At 45.2% G+C, this 16,525-nt stretch overlaps 1 protein-coding gene across 2 annotated transcripts in view; it reads right to left on the reverse strand.

The window, feature by feature from the left end:
- Positions 1–5,779: 5,779 nt before the first annotated feature.
- The window catches only part of npdc1a (neural proliferation, differentiation and control, 1a), a 34,780-nt gene continuing 24,034 nt past the window's right edge, over positions 5,780–16,525 (reverse strand). For both annotated transcript variants that reach the window (XM_061263086.1, XM_061263085.1), the window contains 7 exons: positions 13,112–13,198; positions 12,263–12,433; positions 11,242–11,308; positions 10,446–10,533; positions 9,917–9,996; positions 9,350–9,449; positions 5,780–8,258 (listed from right to left, as the gene is read on the reverse strand). In XM_061263086.1, the coding sequence (XP_061119070.1) occupies positions 8,187–8,258; positions 9,350–9,449; positions 9,917–9,996; positions 10,446–10,533; positions 11,242–11,308; positions 12,263–12,433; positions 13,112–13,198 (665 nt within the window). In that variant the 3' untranslated portion in view covers positions 5,780–8,186. The remainder of the gene's footprint in view (positions 8,259–9,349; positions 9,450–9,916; positions 9,997–10,445; positions 10,534–11,241; positions 11,309–12,262; positions 12,434–13,111; positions 13,199–16,525) is intronic.

The raw sequence follows: 16,525 nt of genomic DNA on the forward strand, positions 1-16,525 counted from the left end.
GATTTAGGTTCCTCCATTCTCATTGGTCACATAAGACAATAGCCCCCAGCTGATGGTGATTTTGTGAATGAACTTGATTTGTTTCATTGGGCGTCCGCACTTAGGGGAGGGAGGGGTGGGAGGGTGTCTTTTTGTCACGTCGACATTTGGGTTGGAAGGCAAAGATATATTACCCAATTAATAGTCGTTTCTAATTGGTATTTTGACTAGCATTCCAAAACGCTTTATTTTTTTGTAATATTATTATGGACTATAGATCAGTTCTCTGGATGTGTCCGACAGTGAACTTTACAAGTTTAAGGTTACATTTAGCTATTTTGACATTACAAATTACAATATTGTTTTTAAAAAAATGCTGCTAGACACACGCTCACCGCAAGGGTGATTCGGCCGCTATTCACCTAATATATTTACATTGCTAAATACAGTAGCCTCAAATAAATATTCAAGAAAGCACTGTCAGTGCATATTAAATGTGTTGGTCATAACGGCGCAGTTTGTTGAAATTATTCAGTCTTAATTAGTTGGCCTTGATATTAAAATCCACGGTGATTAGCATACGCATAGACGAAAACACTTGACTATGTATGAAATTTCAAGGCCACAGTTGCCAACTGTAGCTTCCATGTGACAATGCAAATAATTAGGTTCTGGATCAAAGGCATCCCAAAAATAATTTAACAACCGAAAAACATCCTACTTAGGGACTTTTTGTTGGTTATTGCACCTTGGCGTATGCCTAGTAGTACTTGTTATTCTGGGTGTTTTGTGTAGTGTAGCCAATTGGCTACATTTGGAAGCATAAAGAGTAGGACAACTGATAAGTACAATATCTTATGTCGTGTGGTCTACACCATCTCTTCGTGGTTCACGAATATATAATAACAGGCTTATAATTTGTTTGGAAACGTCTTTATTGGGGGCTAGTGTTGGTTAGTGCCAACGGCGAACCATGCAGTTTATAGTTTTACAGTCCGGTCTTGCTGAGACACTTCATTTCAATGACCCTGTGCCAGACAGCAGCAGCAGTGCCTCCAGGCCCGAACAAAAATAAAACCCTTCAGCCATGTTTGCATTCCATATGGCAACGATATTCACCTCTCCAATGGCCTGTAGCCGTGGGTCAAATTAGGCAGAAGAAACTGCACAATTTCTTACAAACTTACAAAACACCGCTGGATCATTGCTTCCAAAGATTGTTTGCGGAAGAGCGTGGTCAAATTCGTGCATTTGAATTTAGTTTGAACCAAGATGATCAGTGTCTCCTGCACCGATTCGTGCTTGTGTTCTTTGGGGCACAAGGGGTGTTTGAATGGGCAGTCATTATACGGCTATCTGTGTCAACTGAGAATGGCCCGTGTTTCTGAAACATGTGCGAAAAACTGAAAAGGGCGGTAAGGATTTCCAGGCACTGTATTAAACCGCATGGCAGATTTGACCAAGCCTACTTAGCCCAATATTTACAAAAGGACACGAGTTAGCAAGAACCCGTGAAGAGGACTCCCTAAAACTCTTAAACGCATATTTATCCGTAGACATCTCTATTCAACACTGCATCACTGTATTGAAGCGTAATTTCTTTCTTTATGCTTATGATATATTTTTTATACTTCGCGATGATCTCGTAAGACTTGTAGAGGAATTCGCAAAGAGTTTTGAGAGGAACGTGCGTGAAATATCCCCGGTGCTTGCGTGCATCGGGCAGACGCTGTGAAGCCCCCACCACACCCCCCCCAGCCCTACCCCACCGGCTTGTTCGCCACAGATTGCGGCAGGAAGACGCGCTGCGGGGAGCCAACGGGGAGTCATTGTGTCGTTGGGCCCCGGGGCTCCCCGTGGATTGGAGGCCCCCGAGAAGCGATGGCCGGCCATTAGCTTCCTTTCAAATCAGAACAATAAGTCGCAACCCTTTGATTGCCACCCCCTCTACTTCGAAACGCACACTGTGGTCGGCAGTTTCAGCAAAAGGCCGGTTTTCAGCATCGGTTTAGAGAGGCCTCCAGTCACTTCATAGGCCGTTATTAACCACCATAGTTTGGAAAATGAAATTCAGGCAGATGTTAGACATATTCCAGATGTTAGTCAGAGTATAATATCGCAACAATAACCAATAGGTAAAATGCAAGGTACAGTATGACAAAATAGAAATAAAGAATAAAAAAGGAAGAATAATTAGTCAGGCTTAATATGCCTACTTCCTCTGTTGCTTCAGATGTCCTGTATTACATAGATGTTAATGTGTGTTGCTCATGCCAGTAGAGATAAGTGAAATCACTGTAATTGAAACAGGGGATACCTGTGATCTAAGTTCTAAATCTAATCCCTCTAATACCCCTTTACCACCCCCAAACCCCCCCCTCACCAAAAAGGAAAAACATCAACGTAACGTCAAGCAATTCACCCCCCAGTCCCCCATCGTCAAGCACACTCTGCCCCAACTTGATCCAAATAAAGACACCCATCACTCCCTGCCCCTTCCCTGCTAGTCCCAATTACAAAGCCAGGGATAGAGGACACTGCAGGCCCAGGGAGGCAGTCAAAGACTTAAAAGACATCAAACCCACACACAGGCTTTGTGCCGCACCATGGACTTGAGCATTGTCATGCAAAGCACAGACGCTTAGGGAGAAAGTGTACAGTCAGGTTTCAGAGAGCACTATGGGTAAGGGATTGGAGGAGATTAGTCAGAAAGCCACGTCTTTAGATCTTGTCTTAAGGTCGCCTTCATTTTCCCCTCTTGTAACCAACCCCTGTATTTTCCAGGACAATTGTCTTGTACAGCTTGTGATGCAAAAAAAGGTTCCTGCTGTGTGGATGAAATGGCATGGTGTTAGTTCAGATGAAGTGCAATTTGATTGATACATGTAAGTAAAGAGGTCTAAAACCTGCTTAGTGGAAGAGACTGTTCAATTCTGTTTGTCAGATCAGGGTGAAAATTATTCAGCTGGGCACCGAGAGGGAAATTAATTGTTAATCTGTGTATCACAGGCAAGCCAAAATATGAGCTAGAGCAGAATGCCATAATAGGGATGACAATTCAGTTAAGTTAGTTAAAAAATGTTTATTCAATATGTATTTTCCCCAAATTGCTATGTTAATACAAATTATGTCATTGGAAATATATTAGAACTCATCCTAAGAAAATAAATATATGTTTGGAAACATGAACAACAGGACGCATATTATATACATTTTAGGATCGACTCCCTCCTATAAGGTTTATGCCTTTATCAGAGCGAATACCTGTACAGAACATTGGTTGGTGTAAAAATCTGATAGAGTACATTTTATGCGAATATAGTACACTTTATCCATTTTGGAGTCTATTAGATGAACTCTATTAGAACTGAATTGCCACTGAGAATTTTACCCTGTGGGATTGAGATCATGGTGAAACATAGATCCAGCTCAGATGTGTCCGATAAATTATCAAAAAAAAAAAAAACTTCCAACAGCCAGTATTCATATGAAAATAAGCAGGTTTAATGATGAGGATGGTCATCTGTCCATCAAGCGTCAGCACTTTGAACAACATGCATCCAGTCAACACACCGCGACACACTACAATTTTATTATTACATTAATGGCATTTGGCAGATGCTCTAATCCAGAGTGACGTAGTTGATTAGACGAAGCAATGCAGGGTTGGGCCTTGCCCAAGGGGATCTTATTGTGGCTACACCAGGGATCGAGGCACCGACCTTGCGGGTCCCAGTCATGTACCTTAACCACTACGCTACAGGCCAAGCTTTGATAAACTGTCCCATACATGAAGAACTCTGTGTGATGAAAAATAAATCCTCCTTGTACCGCCTGGATGGAGAACCAGAACAACCCACAGCTTGCAGCTCTGGAGAAGATATCGGCTCTGGTGCAGAGGCCCAATTTGACAGAAGCCCGTTCTGTAAACAAAGGAGGCTAGACTCACAGACAGCCATAACTCACTCATCCGCCACCCATCCTCGGGGGGACTGGTAAGGGCCGTAAACTGACCAGCTTATCTCATTGTGCTGGAGAGGCAGGTGGGCTGGGCTGGGGACAGGGGAGGAAACTGAGTCTTTACATTACACTGGAACTGGAAAAAGTACACAGAAGGGCAACTAAATTGGTTCCAGGAATGAAATATAAAAGTAATGAGGAAAGTCTCAAGACAATTAATCTAACCAGGCTCAGCAAAATGAGAGGGAGGATTTTTAGTGAAGATTTTAAGGTTGGGATTCAACATGTCCTAATTGACTAACAATTAAAAACAAGTGTTTTCAAAATTGAACATTGGAAACGCATGTCACATTCTATGATAGACAGCAGACTGTTATTTTAATATGAAAAAACAGCAATTCAATAATCAGTTATCAGTTGTTTTAGTGCATCAGTAAATAAATAAAACTTTCAAGAACCAAAGAAATTGCAGGTGTTAATTGAAACCAATCTTAACCACCTGTAACTTTTTCCAGAGATTCTACACACCTGAATCAAGAGAACAAGTCAAAAAATGAAACACAAAAACATAACACCCACAGCTTAGAATGTCTATAAATGCTTTTATTTGATCTGAATGTTTGAGTCCACTTTATCTGCTACCCCAAGTATACAGGTCGACAGCCCCATAAAATTTGCACATATCCAAATCTCAGAACACAAGGTTTCCCATGGCAACACTTCCCAACAAGACCAGCAGTTAAAAGTTCAAAGTTGGTGCTTCCCAAAACCTGCCAATAAGTTTCTCCTCAAGTGAGATGACTGCTCCCAATTTAATGCCCCCCCCCCTCCCCCCCACATCATGCCTTTCACAGCAATATGGGAGGTGTAGGGAACATCAGCGGTGCGTGGTTAAAAAGTAAAATATATATAGGTATATATTATACATACTACCCCTCCCCAAAACCAGGGGTGGAATTCCAATCACTGCTCACTGGACCAGTTCACAGGGCCCGCCCCACAGTTTCGCCATGGTAACCGGACAGTCGTGGCTTTCAGGCGAGCGTTGTCCTGGGACGCCTGTGTTTTGGGAGCCGTCTGCCTACCTTGAACCACAACCAGCTTCCCTCCAGCCATCAGACGGGACAATAGCCTGTAGCCAGGTCAGCTGGAATCTCCCCCCCCCCCCTCCCCTTAACTGCTCCCCCAGAAACACACCTCTACCACGCCAATGGCAGCGTGTTAAAAGCCCATACACACATCCCAAATGCCTTAAGTATCGGATATAAAACCTGAAGCAAAAATCCCCCGGTCTAATATTGACAAGTACATATTTTCAAGATAATCCCCCATACATGATTTTAAAATATCCCAACTGTCACTGAATCACATTAGATTTGACCCCGAAACCTTCCCAATGAATTCTTAAAAATAGCCATACATTTGGAGGGTTCCTACCAATCTGACAACCCTTAGCCCACAGAAAGCTTTGGTTAGCAACAGAGGGAATCCCTCTACAGTAACGTAATCAGTAACGACAGAGCAGGGGCATATTTCCCAGATTCAAAAATCACAATCATCCCCATGGGATTATAGCTGAATACACTCATAGAGCACGAGAGTGTGTGTCTGGCCCAGCGTGTATGTACGTATGTAATAGGTGTGCGTGCATATCTGGTCAGTGTGTGTGTGTGTGTGTTAATATATTGATTTCTTTATTTCTCTGCCTAATGTTTTGTATGCAAAATGTGTGCTTGGAGTGCCTCCATGTTTCAAACAATCACAGCCAGAAAGCTACTGTAGCTGGGTTAAATTCTTCTCCTTCCACAGTTACTTAAGACATGACAGCATGCAAATCACATGGTTTCTGGCCTTGTGTTTATTTTCTACTACTTTGCTGATAGTAAATTTCCATTTGGAACAAATTATTATTTTTCTGACTGATCCCACAACTGGAATGTTAAGGAATGTACATTTTCTTAAAATATTGGTGCTCAACAGCCAACAACAATCTTTTGACCACTAAGGTCAACAATCTATCAGTTCACTCTTATGGTACAAAGATTTAATTATCAATTAATTAATACATTCATCAATTTAAATGTGACTTGATTCAGGGTGGAAATGTTTTTTGGGGTCGCTTGTTCATACCAAGCTGTAAATTCCTCTAGTCACAGCATTCCCAAGGAGCGACGTGTAATGTCCTTAACACGGTAAACCGCTAAACAAAAGTGTCCCATTCAATCAGAACAGGGGGATCCGATTCACGTGATTAAGTCCCTCTAGATAGGCAAATATGAATTTATTTCTCTCTGAACGAGTATTTACATTAAACAGGAAGTCCGGTAGTGGCATTTGGTGAGGGTTTTTATATTTAAAGAGAGATGAGGAGCTTAAGTCGGTCTGAGATATTCTGGGCTCCGTCACTTGACTACAGGGCAGTCTACAGTGCTTTGGAATTTCACTACAAATAACGACATTCATCGTGTTACATATCTGCTCCCATTCCAGACAGTACACAACAAACTATTATCCATGAATTGAGGGTATCCCACATATGTATGTACAGTGCAGTCCATATGCATTTGGACAATTTCTGTTCTTTTTGGCTCTGTAGTCCAGCACTTTGGATTTGAAATGAAACAATAAATGTGAGGTTAAAATAACTTTTTTTTTTTCTTCTTATTTCTCAGTCTCATTGTGACTTTCTTTACAGTTTCAACTCTGGGGCTCTAGTGGGCAAATACCAATGACAGACTCTGAAGGCAATAAAAAGCCTAGAATCAAGACTAGATACTGATACTGATTCTTATACCTGCAGTAAGGAAGCAAATGAATACACCTGACTATTCAGAAGCAGTCAAGAAGCCAGCCATCCAATTACTTTTGGTCCCCTAAAAAAATTAAAAAATAGCCTCAAGTAAGAGGGGACTGTCTGCACGTTAACCTCACATTTACTGTTACATTTAAACCTAATGTGCTTGACAACAGTGCCAAAAGAACAGAAATTGTATGAACTGTCCAACTACATGAAGACTGCAATGTATGTATGTGTGTGAATGTGCGTATACTGACATGTGCACACACACATACAAACATAGGATAATCCGCGTTTTCATTTTCTTTCTCATGTAAGTGAAATTGCATCATGCATAAAATTCTGTCAACCAGTAGAGTAATGCCTATGTACAATCAAGTTCTACTGCGTACATCCATATGTGACGATTATTAAAATCTCTTATGTCCAATGTAAAAAAAAAGAAAGAAAAGAAATTAATTTAAAAAACATGTTTTGGACGGTACAGAAACGGAGCACATCTTTGCCAATCTTCCCTGAAAAAAAAACAAAAAAAACAGAAAAAAAGACTCACAGTATAAGTGCCGTTTACAGTAAGCCCCAAGTCTCCTTCCTCTTTATGTCACTTAGAGTACATTTCTAAACATACTCCACATCCCGCCATTTTACACATCAGCTCTAGTCAGTAAGATCTTCAGCAAACCTAACTAATCAGATGTGTTTCAATGAACAGCTTTGCACAGTGAGGCATTGGTCCTGGAGACAAAAATGAAGGATGACGCTGGAACGTGTGTGTGTGCGTATGTGAGTGTGTGTGTCTCAGACAGAGAGGGCAAGTGTATGTGGGCGTGTGTTTTCTATCTCATTTAACCTCTTACAGTATTATAGCTTTGGGAAAAGAGTCCACTGTTTAGAATCGGTAAAAGCAAACATGAGAAACACAGTTATACAGGATGACAAAAATGATGTTTGAGAGAGAGAGAGAACAAAGAACTACACAAAAGAGAAACTGAAAAAAAGGTCTCAACATAATCTATCTCTCAGAACAGTCAAATAGAAAACAACTAGCACAATATAGAAAGACAACAACAATGAAACAGCAATAAGGTGGTCAGATTAAGAGAAAATATGTAGAGCCATATGGTCAAAATAATTATGTGTGTGTGTGTGTGTGGGGGGGGGGGGGGGGGGGTTCAGGAGGAACATCAGCTCCTTAAATTGGGAACAGTCCAATAGAGTGGGCAGGGAATGGCCAGGATCCAGGCAAACAGCAGGATCCATTGAGAGTGAGAAGCAGTTGCAATGAGTGTCCATCAGGGGGCAGGTTGTTCGGGTGCAGATCCCAGTGACCGTCATCTCCTTCTTTTCCCTCTTCCCAAGGCTCTCTTCTATCCCTTTTATTCAGAGAAGGTTCTGTGGCTGTGTGTGTGCATGTGTTTTGGTGTGTGTGTGTGTGTGTGTGCACCCAGGACTACTTGTGGTTCCTCTGTGGGTTTAGAGTCGAGTCGTCAAAAAGAGGGTTCTTCACCTCCATCTCTCCAGTCTGGAGAAGGGACAACAGGAGAGAATTACGAGCTGCAGCTTCACACAGGGTCAAAAAGCATCATCGCAAAGAATAATCACCACCTGCCCATTTATGTGAGGCTGTGTGCTTGGGCATTATATATGTTATTTTGTGTGTTTGCACAGAAGGCAGGGCTTGCAGTTTTTGAGAGTATTTCATAGGTTCCAAAATACCAGACCATATTTGAGCAAAAAAAGAAGAAGAAAAAAGACGTATTTGACCCAGGTCTAGTCCAAGCAGGCCACAAGGGTGTGGCTGTTACAATGGAGGTATGCCTGTTACAGTGGGGATGTGGCTGTTACAATGTGGGTGTGCCTGTTACAGTAGGGATGTGGCTGTTACAATGTGGGTCTGGCTGTTACAGTGGGGATGTGGCTGTTACAGTAGGGATGTGGCTGTTAAAATGTGGGTGTGGCTGTTACAGTAGGGATGTGGCTGTTACAATGTGGGTGTGGCTGTTACAGTGGGGATGTGGCTGTTACAATGTGGGTGTGGCTGTTACAGTGGGGATGTGGCTGTTACAATGTGGGGATGTGATGGTTGTGTGTCTGTTACAGCAGGGATGTGATGGGTGTGTCTGACAGTGGGGATGTGATGGGCGTGTGTCTGACAGTGGGGATGTGATGGGCGTGTGTGTGACAGTGGGGATGTGATGGGGGTGTGTCTGACAGTGGGGATGTGATGGGTGTGTCTGACAGTGGGGATGTGATGGGGGTGTGTCTGACAGTGGGGATGTGATGGGGGTGTGTCTGACAGTAGGGATGTGATGGGTGTGTCTGACAGTAGGGATGTGATGGGGGTGTGTCTGACAGTGGGGATGTGATGGGGGTGTGTCTGACAGTGGGGATGTGATGGGTGTGTCTGACAGTGGGGATGTGATGGGTGTGTCTGACAGTGGGGATGTGATGGGTGTGTGTCTGACAGTGGGGATGTGATGGGGGTGTGTCTGACAGTGGGGATGTGATGGGCGTGTGTCTGACAGTGGGGATGTGATGGGGGTGTGTGTGACAGTGAGGATGTGATGGGGGTGTGTGTGACAGTGGGGATGTGATGGGGGTGTCTGTACTCACCGGTGCCAGCCCAGGACACTCGTACACGGTGAAGTCCCCGTCCTCATTCTCCTCATCCGATGTGGCCTCAGATTCAGGAACCCTGGGCTCCTCTTTGTGTCTGGGGAGGGCGAGAGAGAGAGGAGTCAGACAGACCACCTGAAAGGAGAGGGAGAGAGGGGGAGAGAGGAAGAGAGGGAGGGGGAGGGAGAGGGGGAGAGAGAGAGAGAAACAGAGAGAGGGAGAGAGGGAGAGGGGGAGGGGGGAGAGGGGGATGGAGACAGAGGGGGAGAGGGGGAAGGAGCGAGAGAGAGGGAGAGGGGGAGAAAGAGTGAAAGGGAGATGACTGACAGCAGTGAGAGGGATACCACAGAAACAGAGAGAGGGGTCAGAACCAGAGGAGAGACTACCACAGAGAAGCCCAAGAGAGTGAGAGCCTATCCCAGAGAGCAGAGAAGAGAAAGGCTGGTGAGGAGGAGTGGAGAGAGGGAGGGGGAGAGTTGGAGAGGAGGAGTGGAGAGAGGGAGGGGGAGAGTTGGAGAGGAGGAGTGGAGAGAGGGAGGGGGAGAGTTGGAGCTCTGAACTCACTTCTCCATCGACAGCATCTGTTGTTTCTGGTGCTGGTAGTGGTACATCTGGGCACTCTGCGCTAGCGTCTTATCCCCCAGCTGGAGAGGAAAGAAAAAGGGAATGAGACACAGACAGGCACACAGACAGACAGACAGACAGGCACACAGACAGACGTACGCACACACAGTGTATAATAGCATTCAGGACAGATGGATGACTGGACAGACCTAGAGGGAGACTGAGGACATAGTGCTTTATATTGCAAAAGGGGTTTGAGGTTTTAGATATACGGCCAGTTTTGCTGACACTGATTAAGCTCCGGGAGTCCTGGACCAAATTCAATTTTGAACGGAGATTCTCCACGCAAAACTCAATTTAGTCGAGGAATATTGTATGGGAAACTGGCCCATAGTATGACAGGTTACTCCATACTCACAGCTGGGTTAGCTGGGCACTGTAATATGCTTTCATTTGGTAATAATTTAATCTACATGTCACGTGAGGGCGGAGCTTGATGGGTAATCGGGATTGATTGGGCGGTGCTCACCGAGGTCCCGTCAGAGGATGAGGCAGGCGGCGGCCCGCTGAATGCTGGGTAATCCATCTTCTGCGCCAGTCGCGTTCCATTCTGCACCCTGCGGGGGAAGCCAGAGCGGACGCTGTTTCACACCCACCCTGGAACAGCCTGACCAGGGCCCACACCGGACTACAGCCCTGAGCACGTGTGCAGAACCGGCCCTGAGCACGTGTGCAGAACCGGCCCTCCTCCACACACAAACAAGCTGACTTACTAAGACTTCGGCCAAATTCAATGCCTGGGTCAGTTTTTGGCCATTAATCTCAGGGGAACAAAGAAAGACCTTTAGCACATGCAAAACCTTTTAGCACAGGCAGAATCAATAACATGACCAACAATTGGTGATGGTGGTAGGGTGACCTGTAGTGTAGTGGTTAAGATACATGACTGGGACCCACAAGGTCAGTGGTTCGGGGGCTCCAGGGGAGGATTGTCTCTTGCTTAGTCTAATCAACTGTACGTCGCTCTGGATAAGAAAAATTATGTAAAATGGTTTTGGTTTTGCACCAATCATCGGTTGCGTTATTAGTTTAGCATGTGCTAAATGTTTTTAGCGTGGGCCCGCGTCAAGCCATTCTGCTGGTGGATGTAAAAAACCAATGAGGTGATGGTAGTCATGACGACCTGACGACCTCGCTTTCAACACACTCGTCTCGGCAGTGGCGCCGTGGAACCGGACCAGAACCGGACCAAAACCGCAAACGCAGATCGGGGCGCGAGTGCGGAACGGACCATGGCCGAGCGGCAGGAAGCGCAGCGGTCTCACCTGATCCAGCAAACCGCCGCCAGAATCAAAGCCACCATGCCCACGATGACACACACAGAAATCACGACTGCAAACAGAGAGAGAGAAACAAAGATATATATCATACACATTATATAACGCTCTGGCAATATGTATTGTAAAGTACGTCATGCCAATAAAGCATTTTGAGCTGAATTGAATTGAAAGAGATAGAAAGATGGAGAGATGAGTGAATACTAGTAAAAGAGTAAACAGCATGATGGGTAAGGATTAAGGGGGGGGGAGGAGAGAAGACAGAAAAAACTCATTTTGGCATTTACTCTCAGGTTTCATGTTTTTTATTGTTATTTTTCTGAAAACCATAGGTGTCAAAATTATTGGCACCCCAAAAATCAAAGTGATATTGGCCAAAATGTTTTACTTCATTTAGTTAATAACGGTCTAAAGGATCTATAAGGGTGGCAATAATTCTGGAGCCCACAGTATTATGGGGCGAGAGTCAGCAAGGCAACCAGTTGAGTTAGCCTGCAGCAGCTAAGCTAATGACATGTTGTACCGCAGTAGTCACAGCAGGCCTGGTGCAGCTAGCACTGTGGGGCTAGCGGGCTGTACCAGTTGAGTTAACCTGCAGCGGCTAAGCTAACAACATGTCGTGCAGCAGTAGTCACACCAGGCCTGGTGCAGCTAGCGCTGTGGGGCTAGCGCGCTGTACCAGTTGAGTTAACATGCAGCGGCTAAGCTAACAACATGTCGTGCAGCAGTAGTCACACCAGGCCTGGTGCAGCTAGCGCTGTGGGGCTAGCGCGCTATACCAGTTGAGTTAACCTGCAGCGGCTAAGCTAACAACATGTCGTGCAGCAGTAGTCACACCAGGCCTGGTGCAGCTAGCACTGTGGGGCTAGCGCGCTGTACCAGTTCAGTTAACCTGCAGTGGCTAAGCTAACAACATGTCGTGCAGCAGTAGTCACACCAGGCCTGGTGCAGCTAGCGCTGTGGGGCTAGCGCGCTGTGGGGCTAGCACGCTGTACGGCGGCACACTTACTCATCAGCAGACGGTCCCTGGAGGGGTAGGGGACCACCAAGGGGCTGCCCTTCCCAACAGGAGGCACGGGGGGAGGGGGGGGTACGGTACTGGGTCCCACTGTGGTGTTGGACTCCTTCTTCTGCTTGGGAGCCTCTGAGTTGGCTTTGGGTAATGCCTGAGTGGGCATCACTGAGAGAGAGAGAGAGAGAGAGAGAGAGAGATAAATTATTACAGTTCATCACCATTTTGAATGCATTATCCTCTAAATGTAGATTTGTATTTATGTCTTCTGTATTTCATTTATTCTGTTTATTGTAGTTAAATTATTTTTGCCTCCGTTATGTTTATGTCATGTCAGTGAATGCTTGGGCAATGTAAGTGTTGAGAGAGAGAAAAACAGAAAAACAGCTGAACCTCTTGACCATGTCTGCATGCTTTTATGCATTTAGTTGCAGCCACATGATTGGCTGATTAGCTATTTTCATTAACAAGCTGATATACCTAATAAAGTGGTCTGAGTATACATCCTCATATACATCCTCATTCTACCTGCGATTTTAATGATTTGTTCAAAACAATTAATTATTAAGATGTAAAAAAACAAGGTCTGTTGCTATCTGGGATATCTTTAAACATTTACTATTTTCTGTTTCATAGTGTTAATTTCATACATTTTTTCACACCTTACTACAAAAGGGTGGTTAAAATAATTAAATACAATGAAAAACAAAGGAACTATAACATGATGAGGATATATTCAATAAATACAAATAATTCCTGGCTACTCAACATCGCGGTTGTGGTTGGAGGGGGTGCTGAGGATGAGACAGATGGACAGACACACAGATGGACAGACAGCTGTCTCACCTGGTTGTTTGCCCTCCTGCTGTTTGGCAATGATGGCAGACAGGAAGTCAATCTCCTCGTCCAGCTCAGGAAAAGAGGCGGCTTTAACTGAAAAGGAGAGATGGAGATGGAGAGGATGTAAACGAGAGAAAGAGACATCTGTCTGTGTGTGTGTGCGTGTCTGTCTGTGTGTGTGTGTGTTCTCTGCATATGTGAAAGTCAAAGTGTCCTGAGTGTGTGTGGGGGGTTGAGTGTGCACGTGTGTGTATGTATGTGCGTTTGCTGCAGGAGTGTGTGCATGGGTTTTATACGCATGTTTGCGTATGTGTGAATGTGTGTGCGTGTCTGTGCACGTGGTCATCTGTTTGTGTGTGTGTGTGTGTGTGTGTGCGCGTGTGTGTGTGTGTGCATGCGTGTGAGCGTGCGTGTGTCTGTGCACGTGGTCATCTGTTTGTGTGTGTGTGTGTGTGCATGTGTGTGAGCGTGCGTGTGTGTCTGTGCACGTGGTCATCTGCTTTTGTGTGTGTGCGTGTGTGTCTGTGCACGTGGTCATCTGCTTTTGTGTGTGTGTGTGTGTGTGTCTGTGCATGTGGTCATCTGTTTTTGTGTGTGTGTGTATAATCCTGCCTCTGCCAGCTCACTGCCTCCCTCAACAACACAAACAGTTAAAGTTTACATGCTGCAGGTTGTTAGAGAGGCTCAGGTGCAGGCCGGGCCTTGTTATTAGCCTCTCAGAAGCAGGGGAGTGGGGTTATTGGCCAGCCCCCCTGTGGTGCCCCCTCCCCTGGCCACACACACACTACCAGCCCCGGTTGCCTAGGAGAGGTCTGTCAGGACCCTGGAATGTGGTTTACACTATGTACCTCTGAGGACCTGTCTGACCAGTGCTGTGGTTATACTGCTGTGTGCTTTAATGGCTTTTCCACAGCATACACACGCACACCCGCATCCACACACGCACACACACACACACACACACACCCATGCCTGCATGCACGCACACACACACGGATGCATGCACATGCACACACCCACACACATATGCATGCGCAAAATAACACACACATCTTACACAGACACACACGGACATATCCACACAAACATGCACACGTACGCACACGCACACACACTAATGCCTGTGCCAACACACACCCATACACAGACACACATATGTGCATATCCGCACATGCACTCACACACAAACACACACGCAATGCACGCACACACACAGGCAGGCACAAACATAAAACCCGATCATGTTAAAAATGCTCAAATCGAGACAGAAAAAGAGCAAACTCAGCAAAGCTGCCTTCAGACTGGGCGTCACTGATTTCACCTAAAAACGCCGCAAAAGAGAAACTCCCACAATTCCATTTGCAGTCCAGCAGGCTGGCAGAGAGGTGAGCCAGCGGGTGGGCCAGGTGCGAATGGCTCTCACTCTCACCTCTCACACCTGTGCTCCTCTGGGTCGTACCGGAACATTCCCTGCTCAATACACCGGTGCGAATGGCCAGTCATGGGTCTAACCTGGGGTCACATTCCTGAAACAAGACTACCTCTCATCACACCGTTTGAGTGAGCCCACATATGGAGCCGGACAGAAGCTTGACGTGAAAACGTTAACGTGCAAAGAGAAGACATACTTTGGGTAACTGTATTCAGGAAACTCGCAAAATCATTCTTTAAATGGTGGTAAATGTAAAAAAAATAAAAAAATACTGAGAAAAAATACAAGGATGTATTCAAATGTGCGACAAACTAGAAGGTACGTACACAACTGGCAGTAATCTACAGGAGGTTTAAGGACCAAAGTATTACAAAGGCAAAAATGTCAAGAACGCAGTCGAACATTATTGTTCAATTCCCCTTCGGTTGTGAGGTAGCGTTATGAGGAACATTCCACAGTTTTTGGAACGCGGCACTGCATATATTAAAGAGAACACAGCTCGGGTGCCAAACACAGGAATTCAGGGTAGAAGGAACTCTTTGAAAAGGATCCATTCGATTAGGCTATTCGCTTATGACAGAAACTGGAAGCACACTTCCTGTTTATAAAAATGAAGAATCGCTTCATTATGGTCACAGCGTGTCTATAGAGGGAACTCAGCTGATCGTGGTCAGTGAGCTGAAAGTACAGAAGGCTTTCATGACAATATCCTGTGGACATGCTGCACCAAAGCCATTTTTACCATTTCCAACAGACCGCCTTTGGGGTTCTCTGTGCTGCCAACATTTGAAGAACGTTCAAAATGATTCCTCAAACTTCCCTGTTTATGAACTAAGATTTACAAGGAATAGTCATCTGCAATTTGAAAGATTTTAAACTGAAATTGAAAAACTGAATATGTAACATTCCAGGAAAATTTCAAGAGGCTTGAAAAGTGACATTGCATGTGCTCATTTACACACTAGTGTTTGAATATCAGTTATAAATCACTTCAACTGAAAAAAGAGAAGAAAATTAATCTGGGTTCTGGGATAACCAGACACATTTCCATAGACAGGAGCACTATATTGCAAGGTTCAAGCACCCTGAATGACAGGAGCCCTCAAAAAAAATTGTGCAGAGATGGGGTGGGAAACCTGTCGGCAGACATTTTGTTTCAGACATTTCTTGGGTTAGCTGGCTGGAAGGGTGTTGAGGGCGGAGCTGTGTTAACAGACATTAACAGACCTGTTACAGTACAGACGGCCATCTGCAACCTGTACCCCGTTAACAGACCCGTTACAGTACAGACTGCCATCTGCAACCTGTAACTCATTAACAGACCCGTTCCAGTACAGACGGCCATCAGCAACCTGTACCTCATTAACAGACCCGTGACAGTACAGACGGCCATCAGCAACCTGTACCTCATTAACAGACCCGTTACAGTACAGACGGCCACCACAGCAAGAGTGTGTTATGAACTGAAGGCATTTTCTCAGTCTGCCTCTGTTTGTCCTCCCCTCTGTTTCCAGAGTGTTTTAGTGTGTCCCACAGCAGGTGTCTGAGGGGTGGGTCGTGCCATCTGCACTTTAGGGGTAGTTCTGACACAGTGGTCTGTGTGTGTGTGTGTGTGTGTGTGTGTGTCTGTGTGTTTGTGCTGCTCTCTGTATTTCTAAAGTACCATTTGAAGAGTGTTCTTTTTTTTGCAACGAGGTTGAAAAGCACGCACAGCTGAGCCCTGGGGAAAGGTGGTTTAGACAGCGCTAATCTACAGACCGGCATTACAGACTACCTCACCCTGCACCACTGCTTCTGCAGGCCAGCTGGTGAGGTCTCTGCACTACATCTGAAGCAAGAATAAAAACAGGACTAGCTCCAGCTCTGCGTGAAAGAGAGAGAGAGACAGAGAGAGCGATAGCAAGACAGAGAGAGAGAGAGAGAGACGGAGAGAGAGATCTCCCACCATCTGGATTCCGGTAACAGCTCTGTAATTACCCATCAGTCCT

Source organism: Conger conger, chromosome 12 (genome assembly GCF_963514075.1).
Source record: "Conger conger chromosome 12, fConCon1.1, whole genome shotgun sequence".
NCBI classification, from domain to species: domain Eukaryota; kingdom Metazoa; phylum Chordata; class Actinopteri; order Anguilliformes; family Congridae; genus Conger; species Conger conger.